Source organism: Aquila chrysaetos, chromosome 1, assembly GCF_900496995.4.
Source record: "Aquila chrysaetos chrysaetos chromosome 1, bAquChr1.4, whole genome shotgun sequence".
Taxonomy (NCBI): domain Eukaryota; kingdom Metazoa; phylum Chordata; class Aves; order Accipitriformes; family Accipitridae; genus Aquila; species Aquila chrysaetos.
The window spans coordinates 2564303-2584461 of record NC_044004.1 but is presented as its reverse complement, the minus strand read 5'-3'; the positions used below and the strand labels follow the sequence as shown (position 1 = coordinate 2584461).

At 43.7% G+C, this 20159-nt stretch overlaps 1 protein-coding gene across 8 annotated transcripts in view; it reads right to left on the bottom strand.

Moving 5' to 3' along the window:
* SLC4A11 (solute carrier family 4 member 11) overlaps positions 1-20159 on the bottom strand; it is a 99156-nt gene that overhangs the window by 39708 nt on the left and 39289 nt on the right. For 7 of the 8 annotated variants that reach the window (XM_030021058.2, XM_030021045.2, XM_030021076.2 and 4 more), the window contains 6 exons: positions 19903-19949; positions 15024-15255; positions 14313-14375; positions 13683-13764; positions 4352-4475; positions 883-1089 (listed from right to left, as the gene is read on the bottom strand). In XM_030021058.2, the coding sequence (XP_029876918.1) occupies positions 883-1089; positions 4352-4475; positions 13683-13764; positions 14313-14375; positions 15024-15255; positions 19903-19949 (755 nt within the window). The remainder of the gene's footprint in view (positions 1-882; positions 1090-4351; positions 4476-13682; positions 13765-14312; positions 14376-15023; positions 15256-19902; positions 19950-20159) is intronic. The other variant, XM_030021050.2, reaches the window with a different exon arrangement.

Here is a 20159-nt window from a genome sequence, read left to right as displayed (position 1 = left end):
GGTATGGGGTCTAGGAAAGTTCAAAGCGCTACCTATAAGCAAGGGGATTCTGCAGGAAAAACATGAGCTTTGCTCATTTCCAGATGTGCAGATCAAAACCCCCTAAGTCTATTCCGGGGGGGGGTGGGGAAATGATAAGTTAGCAGGCTTCTGCACTGTAGGCAACCCAAAGCTTTAAGGTTATTTGTAATTCAGAGACAGGAGCAGCAAGCTAGAGATGGCACAGTTTGTTTTTCAGGTATGCTGTCTGGTTAAAGAATGAATTTCTGAACGGAAAAGCAAAGCAGTGACCAATACACAGGAAATTCCAGAAAAGAAAGCTGAGTTACAGCATTTCCCTCAAACTTTAAAGTACAAAGCAAGTAACGTTTTACAGAGCTACAGATCAAACAGTGAGAAGTCAGGCCAAATACTGACAGACAACTTTTAAGTGAAATTACCATGCAGAGATGGCCAAGAAGTCTTTTGGCTGCAGGAAAGACAAGCAGCAGCTTCCTTCAGAGACTTCTGATTCTAAGGATTAAGTACCTTGGACTGACAACGCACAGTGATCCATTAATCCCACCCTTGACTAAGCATCTGGAATCAAAGTCTTGCAACCATTTCAACCCCCTACTGCTCTGCATCCCTTCAGCACCTGCCTCTTTGAAGTGTTTTGGGGTTTGATTTTTTTTTTTTTTTCTTTCAGATTTACAGCAGGAGCTGAGGAAGAGGGACATACACACAGCAGCCATTTGTGGAAACCTCAGTGCCGAGAGCTTGCTAGGAGAGCCCAATGGATGTAAGCAGGACAACTGCTCCATCTCCTTACCCCAAACCCCTTGCATTTATGCATTTGGACACCACTGAAGCAGGGGCACGGCAGATGTTGGCCAGCCTTACCTTGAGTGGCTTAGGACCATGTGACTTGTGCCCATCGCTCATCGCTGAGGGTCTCTGATTCACCACCGTCAACAAGTGGCGTTGGTGGACTAAGGCCTCCTTGAACTCCTCTTCCGTTTTGGTTTCTAGGAGTTTCTGCCGAAAGGTTATGTCCGAAAACATTGTGGCAAAGGTCCTGCCCACTTCTGTGGCTGTTTTGGTACTTTTCTGAGCGGAAAAGAGACAGAAAAAAACCCCTTGTAAAACTATTTTCTTTCACTTCCGGAAGGTAAAATCACTGATGTACCCCACTGGGCACCATCTGAAGAGCAAGCTGCCTGGCTTCCAGGACCCCAGAAACACCCGATGAAGAAGGGCACATGTGGAAGCTGTTGCAGATGGACAAACCAAGCACAGCAGGATCCTGTCAAGGCATCAATATACAGGCCCTGACCAGAAGCACTGATCAGTCTTACTTGATCAACTTCCCAGGACTTGATCTAAAGCTGAATTATGCTGAGCATGCATTTTTTTATCCCCAGTCTCCCTTCAAGGCTGCTAAGACTAAACAAATAAAGAGTCTTTGCTGTCCTACAGCATCTCAGCATTACTGCTACTGGGTTGGAAAGATGCTGTATTCAAGGTTCCCGCAGGTAGGAGTGCCCTGATGTCTCTTCCAGAAGACTGAGATTATTGTGCACATCTGCTTCATCAGATTCCTATTTTCTGGGCATTAAAACTCAATTCAGCTGGCCTCTCTAGGGCAATTCTGGCAGCACAAGTGGAGATTTAGAGCTCTTAGCTAAAGTAACTACCAGCATGGAGGAAAGCATAGGAAAGAAGCAGCTGAGCACACACACAAGCAGCACTGTTTATCTTCGCTAAATGGTTGGAAGGGATGGGAGACCTGCAAACATGAAAAAGGAACAAGCGCCTATTTGCAGGCTTTAACATTTCTGAGAGACACAGGCCTAATCTTTTGAGGGTCCAGCTTCAGAAGTATCCAAGCCCGCTTTTGTATTGCTCCCAGCACCTTGGAAATTAGACACAAAGGGAACAGTAAAGGAGACTGAGCTCCCCAGCCCTGCACAAACCCAAGTTCTACAAACCCCGACTGGCTCAACTGCTTGTGCCCCTTTGGTCAGGACAGATAAGATACTTGCCAATGCAAAGTTACGTAAAACCATAGCTCATTAAAGGCTCCTTTTGATGCAAAGTTTTAACCCACCCACCTTCGCTACACTCAACACTCATCATGCAGCAACAGCTAGAGACACCCAAACAACCACCCTCCTTTGGACAGCCTCCAACCTCCTCACGGTGTTGTGAAAAGCAGTAGTGAGCATATGCGATTGATCTGAATTAGTTTTCATGATTCATAACAAAGCAGATGAACAATTTCTTCATGAACACAACCAAATAATTCAGTGTTGCTTGACACAGAGGCATGGACATGTGGGCGGCACTGCACTAGTCCCAAAGTCATCACTAACACTATACTTGCTCCATCACTCACACTGCCCTGCCTCCACCTCTCCTCCATCACCCTCTCTCCATCACAGGTAACGTCCCTTCAGACACACCTGCTAGGACAAGTTCAGTTTAAGTTTCTAGCGAAGCATTTGGATTTAAGTGAAGATAATCTGCTCTGGGAGTTGCTTTTAGAGTTTGTAAACTTGGTCGTTGCAGACTGAACCAGCCTAGACTTGCCATCACAGGGGAGGCTTCTCCTTCCCCCTCTAAGAAGCAGTAGTCTTTGAGCTCGATGTGGCAAGGGGTTACTTTAAGCTGCCCAGTGCTGCTCCCTTTCTTTGCTTTCCCAGAGAGAGAGATGAACAATTTAGAGGAACACTGTGCAGAGATTTGCAATAGAACAAGTTTTTTCCATCCTCCGTATTAGCGAAGGCCAAGGATCTGGATTCTTCAGCACAACAGATGCCCATTTTCTGGGCTTTTTTTTTTTTCTCCCCAAGCAAGGCTCATTTAATCTGTTACTGTCAGCAGGTTAATTATTTTAACTGCTGTACCAGAAATGCGTACTTAGAGCTGGCTAGATAAACTCATTTAAAATAAAAAGCCTATTGGCAACTGCAGCTCTGCTTGGCCTCCACTCCCTTTCCTTAATTTGATGCTGTCCATTGGAATTGCAAACTTTCAGGATATAAGCGGATGCAGAGCTGTTCGCTGGGTGCTTTGCACGTAGCTGGCCGGAGATAAGCAAACTGCCATACAATGAAAGGGAGATCAATGCAATTGCACACGGGTTTAGTTGTTTGCCTGCTGCTTTTCATAAGGAACATCAATATGTTTTCAGCCTGTTGTATTTGAGATCTATGCCAAAAGCATTGAACTGCTCAGTTGGGAAAGATCTGCCAGAAATCCTGGGAAATAAGGAAACACCAGTATTTCCATTTAAACAAGGGTGGTGGTGGAGGGGGCGGGGAGGAGACAGACCAGACTAGAGGGTCCCAAGGTCACACAGATAGCATTGAAGAGCAGGAAATTGAATCAGGATATGTCCTGTTCCAGACAAGGTCCCCAGTCTCTCCAGCACCTCCCAGAAGCACAGACCTAGTAGCCCCAAGGTGTAAACAACCAGCTTAGGTGTGAAAAGGTCTTGAGCTTTGAACCGTTCAACCATTAGCTGGAAGAACACACCATCTTGATCAAGCCAGTGCTTTCGAGGAAGACAGGACAGTGATCCCCAATTAACCTTGATGCCCCCCATGATATTGCAGTAAATACGTACTACTACGCCATTTGTTGGCCTTGTCTACACCAAAGAACCATTAAGTACAGTTGAGCAAGTGTAACCTTGCTGCTTCAAGTGCCAAAAGCTATGAAAACACATCCCAAAGGACCTCGGGACAGTCTGACCTTACAAGCACCCCAGCTCCCAAATAGTCTCGCCCATACTGCAACAGAGCTCACAAAACTACATCTTCTTCTTGGTTACCTCAGTCCATCTACAACTGCTGCAACCACATCTGCAGTGTAACTGTCAGTCCAATCGAGAGAGTTTGCTGGGAAGCAACCCAGACCTTTACAGTGGGGCATCAGCTGCAGACTAACAAGAGCCCTTCACAAGCATGGCTTTAACCAGGAACAGAGTTCCTTACCTCTAAAAAAAAGTAGCTGAACTGGTAAAGCTGGACAGGGGGCAATCTGTGGAGTAATACATGCATCACAGCTGTAGCTCTAGAAAAAAATCCATGAGGACTACAGACACACTTGATCTGCAGTGTTCTCCTCCTAGTCAGGCTAGAGACCATTCTCCAGTATGAGATGAGGACACAGCTGACTAATCTACCCTTCACAGACACTGTTAGTATAAACCATCTTGACAACTGCTGAGAAGATCTCAGGCCTTTTTACATCCCCTTGTGTTTTAAAAATAAAATGTTGTTATTAACCCTAGAAGAAGACCAAGGAAAAGCAATCTTGGGAGAACCCTCTGAAGCACCAGGGCAAACAAGAACACAATACTCACCATTTTTGGAGGAGCCAGGACTAGTATCACAAATCTCACTTCGCAGGAGTTTTCGCCCCAATTCTGAGGCCTCTCCAGGCGGCTGATGCAAACATGACGTCGCTGAAGAGACTTTATAGTGCAACTGTCAAGGAAGATGGCATTGTTATACTTGGCACTGTGACACATGGCATGCTCTCTCCTGGTGCACAAGGTTTGTAAACACACATTTCAACTTAAAGAAACACAAAATGTTGTTGGTTATGAAAGGGTCACTTCTGAAGTCTTAAACAGTGACTTTAAGTTACCATTAGCCCAGTTCTGCTAACTCTTTTGTAGAATTTGACATCCATGTTTTTATGGGAATTAACTTTCAAGATTTCAAGGTGTATTCTCCCTGTTCCCCCATCTGCTTTTTAATAGCACTCTCTTTTGATTTCCTGGCAACATACCTAGCACTTGCAGTACTACAGAAGCTTCTACAAAAAAGCCCTCTTAGGAAAAAAAAAAAAAAGCACCATTATTGGAGAGCAGTTTACACTTCATTTCATTTCACCTGATCTCCCAAAGTGCTTTTGGAAACATTAAGGCAAGGTGCCAAACCAACGGTATTTCCACTTTTGCCATGGGCAGATCTCTCTGTTTGAATGGCTTTCCATATTTTCTCTCAGCTGTTAATTTTTCCCTTTCTGGTACAGGTGTGTTATAGAAACCAAGCTGACCTCCTTGCTCAAGATCTACAGAGGCTGTAGCAGGCAGAATTACTGCTCAGAGGGAAATCCTTGGCTGCAATCCAGCCAGCCCTGCTGGGCACGTGATGGCTGGTGGACTCCCACAACAAGTTGTTTGAAATAAACACAGAGATCATCTTTGGAGGCCATGAAAGACCAGGTCTGTCTCTATCCTGGGATATTTAAACAGAACTGTGATCTGGGTAGCCATCATTTTTCCTGCTGGGAAACTGCAAAAACAGCAAAGTGGCTTGGTGCAGTGACAGGAGGAGGCTAACACCAGCGTGGATGGCAGCTCTCCTGTTCCCATTAAAGCCACTTACTAGAGTCTTCTGACAAGCACTGGTGAAATATGTACACAGGGTTTGCCTATTGACACTGAAAGAGGTAGGGAAGCGTGTTTTCCTACCTCAGTGTTGTGGTTTTTTTTTTTCCTGGTTCAAAGTCACTTCGATTGCTTGCTCTCTTTTATTCATCTAGCAAGCACCTACCACAGTCCTCTGTAATAGGAGGATTCATCGCTCCTTTAACTCCTCTTCCATAATCCTAGCCCATTTCTTTCTTTCTAAGATGTATTCTCACACCCCGAAGGTTGTTCCAGTAATGGTTCCTGAAGATCTTTGGCTACAGATGTACTAGTCAGGAGCACATAATGTTTTCTATTAAGTTCTTAATAACTTGCATACAAAAATCACACCACCAAGTATTTTCTTATTGAGTTTGACTTCCTGATCACAGATTGGAAGCAGACTACTTACACAAATTAATCTGACAAAGGCACATGTCTGAGAGCAACCAAACAGCTTAATTAGAAAAATATAGGTCATGAGTAAGATGACAGTATTTCATTTATTTCCTAGCTCCCCTCCACCACAGCCTCTTGTCCTTTTTCTACTTGAATCAGCTTTGACAGAGAGAAAGATCATGGCAGGTCCTAAGGTTAGGAATAAATCTCTTCTAAAGTAATTGAAAATAGAGTGCAAGCTATCTTCTCGATTAAACCCATGGTTTGGATCTGCAACAACCCTTGTCCTTCCCTCCAAAGGGATCAAATGACCAGAGACAACACTGGTTTTCACAAGCAAATCAAAACCCTCAGTAGCAATCCTGCTGTGGCTGGACAGCATACAAGTCTCCTTGTGTTATAGTTCAACATATCAATGGGGAAGATACACGACCTCCAGGCTTTAACAGTGGAACCTTCAAGTGGTCCAACACCTTCAGTTCTCTCACCTTCACCCACCTGAACTGGTCAGCAACAGTGAATGGTTAATGCACCATTATAGCAAGGATGACCCTTATTTTGAGCTCTGTTCTCAGCATTTTCATACCTCAGCTGTTGAGCTCATCAATTAATTTGTTTTGAAAAGGAAGGCTTTCTGCGCATTTTGAACATCATTTCTATTCCAGAGATGGCCAGAAGTAGATATCAGATACCTATAGCTCACAGAGCTGTACTAACACTTTCCAGACATCATCCCTTTCCAACCACATCTATCAAGCAGTACCTGACCTAGCAAGAAACTACTGAAGTACAAAGCATGGCCAGAGAAGACTAATTACGAGGCAAGGGCTGATCACACCAGCACACGCCTTGATGTCTGAAGTGGGGCAGGATACTAAAGCATGCACGTGAACATAAGTTTGTACGTGTTGTGGAGGTACAAGTTACAAGCCATCTCTCTCTCAGCAGTGCTGCTCAGCAGTACCTGCTTGCCTGCTCCCACCCCATTTGAATAAATCCAAGAATGGAAACCTCACAAAAACCAGAATTTCAACTTGCTCCTACCCAAGGCAGGAAAGCCAATGTGCAAAAACCCTGCTCCCCTAGCTGCAATACATGAAGTCATGTTGCAATATAGCAAGTCATTTGGAAAAATCTATTATATAGTGCAATAATTAACCAAGCCAGTTGTTCTTCTGTAACTAGCTTTCTCCCTGAAGTGACAGGGTTATGTTTCAGCTCCAGTAACTTGCCTCTAAGGCTGTGCTTTCCAGAGATGACCGTCTTGCCAACAGCACCAATCCATAGGACTACATCACTTCAGCTCAAGAGCTTCTTGAGCAGGGTATGGAGGGGAAAATTTGACTCTAAAAGGCTGCTCTTTGTTATTGGATAGCTGTCACATACAAGCTGGTTTTCCTGGCAGCCACACCAAAACCTTGTGTTTCTTTAAATCAGGAGTCCACTGTTTCCTTACCTTGAGGGACAGGGAAAGCGTGCAACATGAGAATCTCGGAGCGCTTAAGCGGTACTGGAAGATTTAGCAAAACTGAGCACATTCAGAAGACACCAAGAAACCTGCTGTCATCATTACCCATTTTTATCTGAATTAGTTTTATCCACAGTGCTAGTGTTTGAGCCTTCTCACACCCATGAGACAGTTTCTTCCAACTCTTCTGTAGAGAGCTCTGTTGACACTGACATGTGCATCTGAATCCCAGTATCACTTATACCAGCAAAACCAAGAGTGGACCACTGAAGAATTTCCAACATCGTTTAGGTCAACTGACACAATTTAAGTCAATAATACCCTTACAAATCAGGCTGAGTTGGTTTAGTGAGGGTAAACCAGAGTAAAACTAGATTTAAACAGGTGCCACAGAGAAGGTCTGATGCACCCGAGCATTGCTGCATGAAGGGGAGAAACAGCAAGGGTGCATTCTGTACAGAGGCACCTGCACTGAGCCTGGTCTCACTCCGTTATATCTATTTGGGGGCGGGGGGAGGGGAAATGGTGTCTCAGTACTTGTAGTGCAAGGCCAAGTCACTTCTGCCCACGCATCATTCAGCATCTCAAGCTTTTCTTCAAATTCAAGCCATTATTTAACTGACTCAGATCCTATTCCCTGGTGTAGAACTTAGAGCTCCCATTTTTGCTTTAATTCCAGAATCCAGATACAAATATAATATAAACCAAAACTGCAGTCCCTATTAGACTTGTGCAAATATTTGTAAAGGACAAAAAAGTTATTTGGTTCATGTGGAGAAATCCCAAGTTATACAAGACTGCAGGTGAAACTCAGCATAGTTCAGGCCAAGAGAAGAGTCACTTTCAAAATGAAGTAACTTTTTTCAATTAGCACTTAAGTAAATTCCCACTAAGAAGAAAAAAATTCTGAAGGGTAAATAGCCAAAGCCCCAAAAAACCTGAGAACTAGCAAGGCATTTTCAGCTGACTCTAAATCAAGTCTGGTTTGGCCAAAGCCTCCAAGTTCCCTCTTGCTTTGGGTTGAGCTAAATTTGATTCTCCTTTGGTTTGGCCAGAAAGCTGAAAAATCTATTTTCACCCAGTATTAGTCACACAAGGAAATGTTGGGGTTGTGATTTAATGAGATGCCAGGTTGTGTTCTCAGCAATTTTATCTTGATCCTTCAATAATTGAGCTCATAAAAAGGGCATTTAAATTATAGCACACATTCCTGCTTCGCTGTCCTCCTCTTTCCAGGCTGCGTATCTAGCAGCATTGAGTGTGGCACTGATGGCGAGAACTGGCAACGCTCCACCAGAATCGCTGATATACCGAGTCACACACGCCGCAGGTCTGCCCCACACCCAAGATGTTATCAGAGTAATAACACATTTCTCAACCAAATCATAAAAAGGGTCAAACTATGGAGACCCAAGAGAAACAGAAACCCTCTTTAAACAGGGCAAGAAAGGAAGTTAATTCAGAAACAAATTATCCCCTGCAGTAAGAAAAAGTGCCCAGCAGAGGTAATCAGCTAGCCAGCCTTTTCCTGTCCCGATTCCGAACAACAATGACACTTCTTGTTCTCATCCACTGCAAATAAATCTTCCTCTGCGGAGCAGCTCCAGGCACAAGCTTTCAGAAACCAGAATGTGCAAGTGAGGAATGAAGCTGTGACCAGCAAGGCAGCTCACCCACAGCTTGGCACAGGCTTGTTTCAGCAACAAAGTTGCTCCAAGCTGGATATCGTTTTGGACCGGTAAGCACATTTTGCTGGGCTCCAGAAAGACCCATCCTCTCTAGCTACTTATCTCTCTAGGGGAAAGTATTTCTTACAGGTCAATGCATCAGGAGACATCTCCTCCTCCCTGTACACATGCTGCAGGCACTGAAATGAGTCATCCTTCTCTCCAACAGATCCCCTTCGAGACCCAAATTCCTAATAAAAGGTTTGAATTTGAGAACTCCTTTTCTTAACACAGCACCTGCAAGAGTTTCAGCTCTCCAGCATAACCTGGGACAGCCCAACAAGGGTGGCTAGGCACTTAAAATTAATCAGTTCTTCAAACACAAAGAACACTTGAGAGATGATGGTTGTAAGTTTTGGAGAAGAAGCTCTTGTTTACAAGACTCCAAATCTTGTAATCATTCCTCTAAAGGATAATATTTGTTTTAAACAGTTGAACTGTTTAATTTCCCATAGCATCCCATTTTGCTCTTTGAAAGAAGGGGCAATATTCTGAGGAATACACAGTAACTGAAGCATCTCTATTTGAAATCTATTCAACAGCTAAATCAGAAGCAACGCCGCTCTTCTATAGACCCACAAACTCCTGGGTCTGGACAAATCCCTGAACACTTGAAATAGGCTTTGCATTACTTTTGAGAGATCCATTAGTAACATGTTTCACAAAACCATCAGTTACAGATTAAATCCGAGAAGTTACTACTCTTAAACTTTCCTCTATTTGAATGGCAGTCTTGCTTGATATCCAAAAGTAACCTCACAATACCTGTTTTTGAAAGGCTACCTGGATTTTTCTGAGTTAAATTCCTCCACAGGAATCATTGCAATGACATGCTATATCAAGAGTAAGTAATTTTATAGCAACACAGAGCACACAGACCACTAAACCACTCTTTGCTTGCAGAGAGGCTTTTTTCCTCCGCTTTGCCTGTTAAAACAGCTTTAGCAAATCAGTTGAATGCACTGAAAATAAGTCCTTCACCAATCCACGTGCCTTATCAATGCAGCCAAAGGAAATGGCTCTTCAGCAACACAATCCAGACTATGAAGCAGGTTGCTTTCATGTTTTTCTAAGGATTCAGCTCTGGAAGAAAGCAATTATATCTATCTCCTGGCAAGAAGAACATAGCCTGGAAGTTGTGATGCCTGGGGAATTCCATTCAGCTCAGGGAGCATTTGTTCAACTAACCCCCACAGCTGGCGTTCCTCCTAGGAGGACATCAAGAAGAGATCCACCACAGTTACTTTAACATCCTTAGCATTAAGTATCCTTCACTCCAAGGCGGGGGGGGGGGGGGGGGGGGGGGGGGGGGGGGGGTGGGGGGGGGGGGGGGGGAATAAAAAATAGGCATTTGCATCTCCATCTGTCGGAGAGTAAAGGAAGCAACTGGGTGTGATAGGACTTGGCTTGTGACGACAGCCACTTCTCCATATACTCTCCATTGGATAAGTGGGGGAGCCTGCCTTGGGATTTTGAGCCCCAAAACTGTGCAACACCAAACCCAATAGCTCTCACAGGGGCTTCTTCCCCACCTCTTCCTGATCCAGACATGCAAAGCATCCAGTTTACCCCCTCCAGGCCGTGGATCATGGTAGGTCTGGGTGGTTCATGGGGCCCCTGAGCACCCTCCTGGCAGTACATCTACCTGCTGCAGTCATTGCGTGCTGGAGGGGTACCAAAGTACCTCCCCAAGCTCCTGCTAACAGCAGAACTTCCTCCTGCTAAATAACTGAGTAAGTCTGAGGATAGCAGTTCAGCAGTCCCCATTCTGGGACAGGTCTGGCTATCCCTCATCCCAAAGTTCTTTAACGAACAATCAACCAGCAGCTTCACAGTGAAGTAGCAAGAGATCTCCATGCCAGTTTGTGTCTTGTTGTTCTGGCAAGTGCTATGAATAGGAGAAAGAAAGAGTTGTGTCCATGGTTTCTAAGGTATGAGATCGTGTCCTTGACTAATGAAGCTAATCTGTAACTCTGAAGATTGGCTTTCTAGTTAGAAAGCCATCACGTACAGAAATACCTAGCAACCTTCATTCTTCTAGAGCTGAAGACTCCTGGTTAGTGGGGCATGCAGTACTGTGCTGCTCTCAGCTACGCAGAATTTTAAAGAGGGAGTCTCAAGGTTTCCGTAAGCTTAGGTACCCTGGCATGGCTTCAGCAAGATCAGGTTTTGGTCATTCTTGTCAAAAAAAGCCCTAAAGCCTGTTGTGAATCAGAAAAGCCAGTTGTTTTCCTGGACTTCAGTAGAACATTCAAACCTTGATATCTTCAATTCCTCAACGGTTTGTTCTGTCATGTGGCTATAGCCCAGATCCATACAGTACATCTGACCTTGCTGGCAGCTCAATAGACCTGAAACTGTCAGGAAAGCACCAATTCCCACAGAAACAGACTAGCTATTTCACCCTAGGTTTTCCCCACTGCTCTTTCCACTGAGGATAAGTCAGATAAAGAGCAGCCCTCTCTCCAGCACAGAATAGAGAGAGAACCAAATTTTTGTGTCCATTAGGAACACTATTCTGCAGCCAAGCTCTCCACAACACAGTGAAAATCCTACACAAGATTCTTCTTTCTGACTCTAAGCTAATTTCAGCTTTAATACTTCCCCTCAAAATCAATGCAGAAGCAACACTACCAAAACCGTATCTCTGAGTTGCTCTTCCTCATTAATATAATCCTACCATGATACTTAAGCCTATTTCATCCACTAGGAATAAAAAGTTAGTTAATATGCACAAAACCCAGCAGTGTTAATTTAAAATTTACAAAGAGTATAGATTAAATGCAAGGATTAAGAACAGCAGATATCTTAAAGGTTCTTCCCACTCACATGGAAAACTTTTTCATCAACAAATTCCTTTTACTTCAGAGTTTTGGAAGTTGTTTTGCAATCTGACTTCAAGAAAAATGTAAGATCTAAAAATATGGTTCACAATCTGTTGCACAATAGCTACAGAAGAAATACAGTGCAATAATTAGATAATTATAGTTAATAACTCATCACTACTTTCCCACCACTTTCTTCTCCCTCTTCAGAGTAATGAAAGGAAGAAACAAGGAAAGTTTTACACAAGACACCTTCAGGCTGTAAGCTTATTTTTCAAATCACGTCTTGTCGTGGAAGCTAGTATTACTCACATGGATGCATTTAAAGGCTTGGCACACTTTCTACAGAAAGGCTGAACATACCCTTTTCAGTTTCGTGTATATAATCACAGCATTTATATCATGAACTCTAGAAATGCTTTGATAAGTCAACGGTCTCCAAAGCCCTCCACAGAGCCACATCACATGCCACGGTAGAAACTTCCCCCCTCTACCTTTCCTGGAGTAGGATGTACATATCCTTACTGCCCCTATGCTACCTATGGCATCCAAAGTGGAGAAAACTGCTCAAAAGCCCTCTTGGTTGATCAGCGCAGAAAGACCATTTTACTGTAGAGACTCATTTTCTTCTTTGTGCAAGCTACTCTGCACATGCCAGGTGTAAGAGTAGAGCTGACATTAGCACATGCAGCACAGACATTATCCAGTTCACTTCACGGAACAGAGCCCTGATAGGCAATAGTTATGTTTTTACATAGAGACCACATCCTTCTCTTTCACAAGAGATTAAAAAGAAGGTGGGAATTTTTGGTGGTGTTTTTTTGTTTGTGGGGTTTGTTGGTTTTTTTGGTTTGTTTTTTTTTTTTTTTTTTAAATCATCTGTTTCCAAGGCAGAATACTCTACATTTTTTCCAGCCATAAGCAGAGGGTAGGAGAAAAGAACTGCTAGCAGAAGGAAAGCTATTGTGACAGTTGTCCTAGCAAACTGCCTGTGAAGGCTAAAATATGTGCATGCACTCCCCAAGCCTTTAGGCATCTATCCCACATATCCTAGTAATTTCTCTGGGAATTAACATATTTCTTGACAACTTGACTTAGAGACTGCATATGCATAAGGGAACAGACAACAGTCAAATCACATTGCTTTGGTTGGCTCAGTGACTCAGGCTCTGGCCTTCCCCTGCGAAGGGACAGCTTGGATCACCCAACATGCTTGACTTTGAGACAATAATTTCAAAACCCAGTTTTGGTCAAGTAGAAGCTGGGGTGAAGCCACCATGTCTCATAAATCCCAGGTGACAGAGTCCTTACTGTCTTAAGTGTCTGCTCCAATGTTTAACAGTGTTGACAATTAATCAGCGTCTGAATTAATTGTCAGCCAAAGTAATCAGTGTCTAAATAGTGTCAGAATTTGACTTCAGTTTTCAGCTACAAAGTTTAGATGTTTTCATCAAAGGACCTAAGAAATCTTTTGGTACAAGATCCCAGACTTTGGCAGGCACTGTAGTCCATGAACCAGTTTGCTTGTCCCTTTCAGAAGTTCCTCTCATTAACATTTCTCAGTAATTTGCATTTTCTGGCTCAGATTTTTTTCAGCATTCTTAGCTTGTTAACACCAGATTTCGATAGCATCCAAGAGTTTAATGACCTGTAGAGACTGCGGTCACTGCTTGTTCATTTGCAAAAAACAACAGCCCAATGCTGAGGCTAAGATCCCATAGGCCAGGATGGATGGAGAGGGCATCACCATCTTGACTTACAAGGGCATGTTCTGAACTGCTATTCTTCCCAGCAGCAGGAAAAGTTACAAGTTTTGAGCAGCCAGTGGATTCTGCTAATCTAACCCAGGTACTTACATGATACAGAGCCAGGACTGCTGATACTGCACCCCTGTGACTGTCGCTGTGACCCCTTGAATTGTGTCTGATAAGAGATGAACTAGGAAAAGAAGAGAGGGAAACATTACAGGCTGTCCATGCTTGGTTTGCAACTGCAAAGAGTATTTGCTTTCAAGTGGAAGCCGAGTACTAATACCAAGCATACTTATTTATCTGCACAGTGGATTGATGCAAGGGTGGGGGGTGACAACAGAGAAAGATGGAAACATTTGTTCTGATGCTTTTGAATTCTGTCCTTAAACTAGTCACAGCTCGGAAAGGCAGCTGTTTTCTCCTCCCAACATCAACCTACTGCAATATTAGGTTATTAGATTAGCATTACTCACACACACGCACAGAGAGACAGGACTGGAAGAGGCATCGCCTTCTGAATCCCCTGCCCTCTCTCCCCCTCTTCCTAATTACTGTTCTCATTATTTTATGGCACTGCTTAATTTTTCTTTATTGGCAGAAAGCCTAAATTAAAGAGATTATAAATGCAAAGCTCTAAGATAGGTAGCAAGAAGTAACCAAAGCATGAACATGCTTACTACATGCTCAGGACTTGACATATCTGTTAAACAAATTCACTCAGGCTGTGACAGTTACATTTGAGGTGCGATGTACATGTTTGTATATTCATTCCTGTTGACTCTGAAACATCATGGGTGCCTACAGAGAAACAACGCTTAGTTAAGCTTCTTTACATCTTGGGCTACAAGGTAGTGTTTTAGACTACGCTACGACATTTGTTGATAGCTTAAGGTGACACGTGAGCCAACAACGTTGGCTAGGGCTGCCCTAGTTGAGTTTCTGGAGAAAAACAAAGCGCCTCTCAGCCCTTCCAGTGGGCTGGGAACAATGCGAAGGCTCAGCCCTCCCCAACCAATTACTCAGCCAAAGCTGGCAAAATTCCCCAGCCTGTGTGAATTCAGATGCAGAATCACAAGGCTAAGGAGCCATTTCTGAAGAGACACCAGCAAGTGTGTCTCTGCTGAAGAGCATCGGACACTTGTCTGAGGACAAGCACGCCTAAGGGGTCCAAACAGACAAGACACTCCAGTGCTGTAGAATTCTTACCCCAGAGAACACCACTGTGTGTCATCTTAATGAAACAGGGGCAAGACTCCACAAAAACATAAAAATCCTGGAGACGTGAGACCCCTTCAGTCTGAGTGACATGGAAAAATAAACCCCTAGTGTCACATGCACCATGCAAGTCTGGAGACCATGCAGTAGTGAGTGTTCAACACACCACCAATGGAAAGGCTAACAACTTAACAGTAACCCGCAGGCAAAAGCAAATCAAGAGTTGATTACCGTTCCCTTCTCGTGGGGTCCCTGAATCCGTGAATAAAGTGCTCATGATTTTTTCAAAGTTGCAGCTTGGCTCCATGTTCTCAGGATCTTCAGCAAAGTGTTTCAACATCTCTCGAAGAACATCGTCCAAGGAGGTGGCTGTTTCATCAAGGATGATGCTGGCTCTGGCCAAGAACCCATCCAGGTCTCGGTGGGCTCTGACTTCCTCCTCAAAATTCTTTAATTTCAGGTACTGTGTTAAGAAGAGGTCAGAGCATTAGACAGCTATATGCAATACCTCACGGCAAAGGTCTTGGATCTGTGTAGTTCACAAGCAGTTTTGCAGAGGTTACTTACTGCCACCCAACCAGCGATTCTGGAATCACGTTGACCATTCAGATCACATTATAGAAGAAAAGGAGTTCTATGCATTAGGCATTAATGCATCGAAGGTTTGCATTTTCAAGGCTTATCCTAACAGAGTGCTTATAGGTGAATGCCTATGCACCATATATATACCCTGACATAGAAAGCAGAATTTTAAAAAATTAGGTCTTTTACCTAGGTTAAAGTACATAAGCTAGCCTAAAAGCAAAAATGCTTAAGGTAGCCTTTAAAATCCTCTTCAGGTTTAAATAGTTCAAGCAGTTTGCAGAAACATGGGAAAAGTTATTTGGAAGAAATGGACTCTGTTCTCAACAGCATGAAAAGTTACCGGTATGCATCTCGGTGCAACCTAACGCAGTTGTTCTCAAACCGGGAACCATCTCTCTCCAGTGCTCCCAGTCAGGGAGCCTGAAGTGGGAGATGGGGAATGCCATCCAGCCCATCACCTTTTTCAACACTTCCTAAATTTCTATTGTTCCCACTCCCAAGGAAGTTTTATTCCTTTGTGCATAACATTTAGCTTTGAAGCAATTAAAAAAAAAAAAAAAACAAACCAAAACAACAAAACAAACCAGCAGCAGCTGAAACTGTCTCAACTATCTGCTGGTTTCCTCCGCTGTCCCAGACTTGTTGGCCTTGAGATGGAAGAAACAGCCATGCTGTATTAGAGAACCTCAACTCCTTTCTGTATTTGTCAGCTGTGACATTTGTTAATTGAGGGATCAAACTACAAATGCATCGTTGCCATTTCACAGTCCCTGGAAATCCACACACAGAGTTAGCACTCACAGTACCGGTCAAGGACTGACAGTCCTGTCCTCTCCTTCAACAGTTTGAGATTGAGTGAGGAAGTGGGAACTGCGCTTTGTTATATGGATCTTCCTTCCGATGGGAAACCAGCCAGGCTTGAATGCATGTTGAGAACCAGATTGTCAAGATACATTTAAACCCTCAGTTCTCCTTAAGCTCAGTAAGAATCACGCTCTGAATTGCTTTACAAGTCTGACACCAAGTTACCTCCACGACCAGGACCTTGGCACATTCTCCCCCAAGTTACGGGACGACCCCAGAGCCTGAGTCATGGATACCCTCCTCTCACACGTACCCTCTCTACGTTTTCCATTTATAGCCTAGACACAGGGAAAAAATGCTAGTATCTCACTAATTACTGTAATTATCACAGCAACTATCAAGTTGTCAGTACACATCCATTGCAATTAGCACTGTTTTACTTCGCATCAATCACTTCTTACATAGCATCCTTGAGAGGGAGGATTCTCGGAAGGATTTCAGCTCCCACCCCAAAGGCTTTGTTGCCATCTGCTCTTAGGAGAGGAGACAGTGACACAGCTACATTACAACTCCACCTAAAAGAGACCACATAACTGCAAGCGGCCAAGTCAGTCTCAAATTATCACTGCATGAGAGCAGGTTAAAACACCTATCACCATCTGTAACACCGGTGTTCATGGGGTCACCAGATGACCAGCAACCGCCTCCCAAAAGTAACTCATTCCAGCTTGTCTGGCATGCAGAGTCCAACCTAGGATGCAGGTTCAAACAGCAAAGAGGCCAAATGACCTCGACATGATTTAACAAGGTGGATGGCAGAGGAGGTACCCAGGGAGGCATGAGGAAGGTTAGGAGCATCAGGGCTGAGGAGCTTTCAAAACAGCAAGAGTGGCTTCGTATCACCAACTTCTCCCACGTATGACAGAAGCCACCAGAAGCAGAACAGTGGAAGCAGAAAGTTGAGGGATAGCTGAGGGACAGCAGAAATTAATCAAAGGCATTCAGAAGAGGGCTATTATCTGCCCACATCTCCATCAACACTGATCTTCCAGCAAGCTGTGCATGACAGCATCATTTGTTTGTTGTGGCAGGACAGCACTGTCAGCAGCTTACTGCAAGTCAAAAGGATTCAGCTCCAGCTCTGCCAGAGGCTTCAGGCAATGCCTTGGGTAAATAATTTTCCATGCCAGTCCTGTTTTACTCCCCTCCTCCTGGTCCTTCATAGGAAATAGGGGCAATACCCATCCTTATTATTACTCCCATAACATTGGGGAAGATATGCGCATCAAACATCACAAGCCAACTAGCCACCATGAAAGGATATAAATACATCACTCCCTGAGACAAACCAAAATCAAATTAATGGAAGCACTGGTACAGCAATGTCTCAGAGATAGCTCAAACAGAACTGTTCCAGTCAGGACACCTGGTGGTTTCCAGAGAGATTAATGTTTGCTCCTTCACGAATATTTTTAGCTAGATAGTCAAGCCACACCAGGATACTTGATGCTGGAAACTTGATGCCGAAACTGCTTAGCAAGAAACCCAAGACAGTTACCCAATAGCTGTTTTAATAGCATTGAGTATCCTTGATTGCAAAGCTGCACATTGCATTGTGGCAAGAACGGAGGCTGTTGTGCCAAAGGAGAAACACATTGAAACAACCTCCCCTAACTTCAAGAAGGTCTCTTGGCCAAAGTCACACGCTATCCGTACAAAAAAGAGCTCTCAACATTCATCAGGAAGGCCCAAACCACAATTTCTCTGCTGGCTGTCTGCTCTGGAGGCCACCTCCACTTAGAGACACTGCAAGAACCTTACAAGAAGGAGTGTCCGAGAAGCATGTTGTCCTGAGCAGAGCTCTACCTATGCTCTTGCCATGGTCACTTGGGCCAATTCCCTCAAACACACTGTGATGGTGATTCAATAGTTCAAACTATGTCAAGGAGCTTCTCCTTATTTATGCCTACCAAGTGCTATGCCAGATAGCAACTTGCCCAAGACACAGATTGCTCTTCCAGCATTCCTGAGGGGGCACAAGAACTACAGGCTACCGCCAGAGACAGGGAGAACCTAGCAGGGAAACATCTCCAGACAAAGCTTCTGACCTGACCACTTTTCTGCTAGCAATTCCCCCTTCCCAGACACTCAAAGCCATCTCCTCCATGACTCAGGTCCTAATTTCCTTTGCATTTGAAGTGCAAAATTTCCACTCGTCCTCCCCGGAGGCAAAAAACTAGCAATAGTATCTTTTCTCAAGCCCTTCTAAAGCATGCTAGCTCTCTGGTATTTGCTGCTCAACAGCACACTAAAACGCTCAAGCATGAACTATAGGCCAGAAAAGCAAGAATCTTACAGCTCTAAAAAGGAAAAATAAAATAGAAGAGACACTTATGTGTTAGCAGCTTCCAACTATTTCTTATCAGAGGCAGATCCTGCATTTGGGCTTAGAATTTGCACTTTAAGTGATTAAGTTCTTAGGTTACTTTCAGTCAAGTGCATACAACTTGGAGAACCTTGGCACTAGTATTAGACAAGACAAACTATTGACAGAGACATTTCCATTCCTGAGCACAGAATAGCTTATTTTAACTTCTATGACTTAATATCAAGATACATTTAATTTTTTTGTTGGTGCTGGGTTTGTTTTGGGGTTTGGGGTTGTTTTGTTTTTTTTTTTTTGTTTGATTGGGCTTTTTGAGTTTGTTTGGTTTTGTTTTTGTTTTTTTTTTTTTTGGCAAGGTTTCTTCTACTAATTCAGCTATTCTTCACACTATTTTTCATTCCCCTACTAATTCAGCCTGCTGAAATACCTTTTCAGGACTTGAGCTGTCTCAGAGGCCTAAAGAAAAGCAGAGTTAGAGAGCTCTCTGGTATTCCCTAAAAAGCCCCCAAGGCTTTGTTACACAGATTTAAGAACCCAGGTTACAACCTTCAACGAAGCCTGCAATACATGATTTACCAGGATCAGCAATGCTACAAGTTTTCATGCAGCCAGCCAGCCCCTCCGACCAGCAGACGAGGCAAGAGTCAAGACAACTTAAAGTATTAGGAGCCGTGCCTCACAGCCCCAAAGACCAAGACTTCACGTGGTATTAAATATCAACCCATTTCCTCTCTGCATACTTTCTGTGTACTTTCACAGTCAGAGGTTTGTAGTAATACAGCCTATACGAGGGGTTTTTTGTATTTTCACCTTATCATTATTGAGTTAGGGTCTCAAGAGCAAGTGTAAACTAAGTGTTGTTTCCTAATCATCCTCCTAGACTACAAGTTTCCAGGGAATTCACTCCTGCTGAACCTCGTGAAGGCAGACCTGATTAGCTGGAATAAACAGGAAACCAAATCACAGCAATGTCTATTGGGTGTTTCTGCTTTCAGCTCAAGAGGAGCTCAGCAGCCTGAATCTCTGTGGTGTATGCTTGGATCCCTTTGCAGGCAGCTGCAGAAGAGAAAGTGATGAATTAACGTGTCAAGGAATTGTCTGGGACAAAAAGCAGTGGAACAATCAGTATAACAGAGAAATTGTTTGGAGGAACGAGCAGCACATGGCTTTTTAGGTTTAAAGAAAGACAGAGGAATTCAAGGAGAGAGGCATTAACACGCCTTCTGTTTAGGCCAGTAGAAACCACCTTCCCCCCCCGCCCCAGCATTTCAAGATTCTTTTCTCTGCTTCTAGATGATGAAAAAAATAAATTGATCACACAGCATCCCTACTTACCTTCCTTGATGTGTGCAGTAACACGCAGCCAGCACTTTCACTTTCAGCTGGAAAGGGGAAAAAAATAAAATAAAATCAGAAGAGTGTACTATCGCAGGTACCTGACAGGCAACAAGAACCAAGCAGAAGGCTCAGAACAAGGTGAAGTATCACTTTCTTGGCAGAGGATGATCCCTGGAGAAAAGCAGAGATTCAATTTTTACAACATTTCGCATTCTGGAAGTGTAAACCAAGTGTAGAAGCAGCCTTTGGCATTA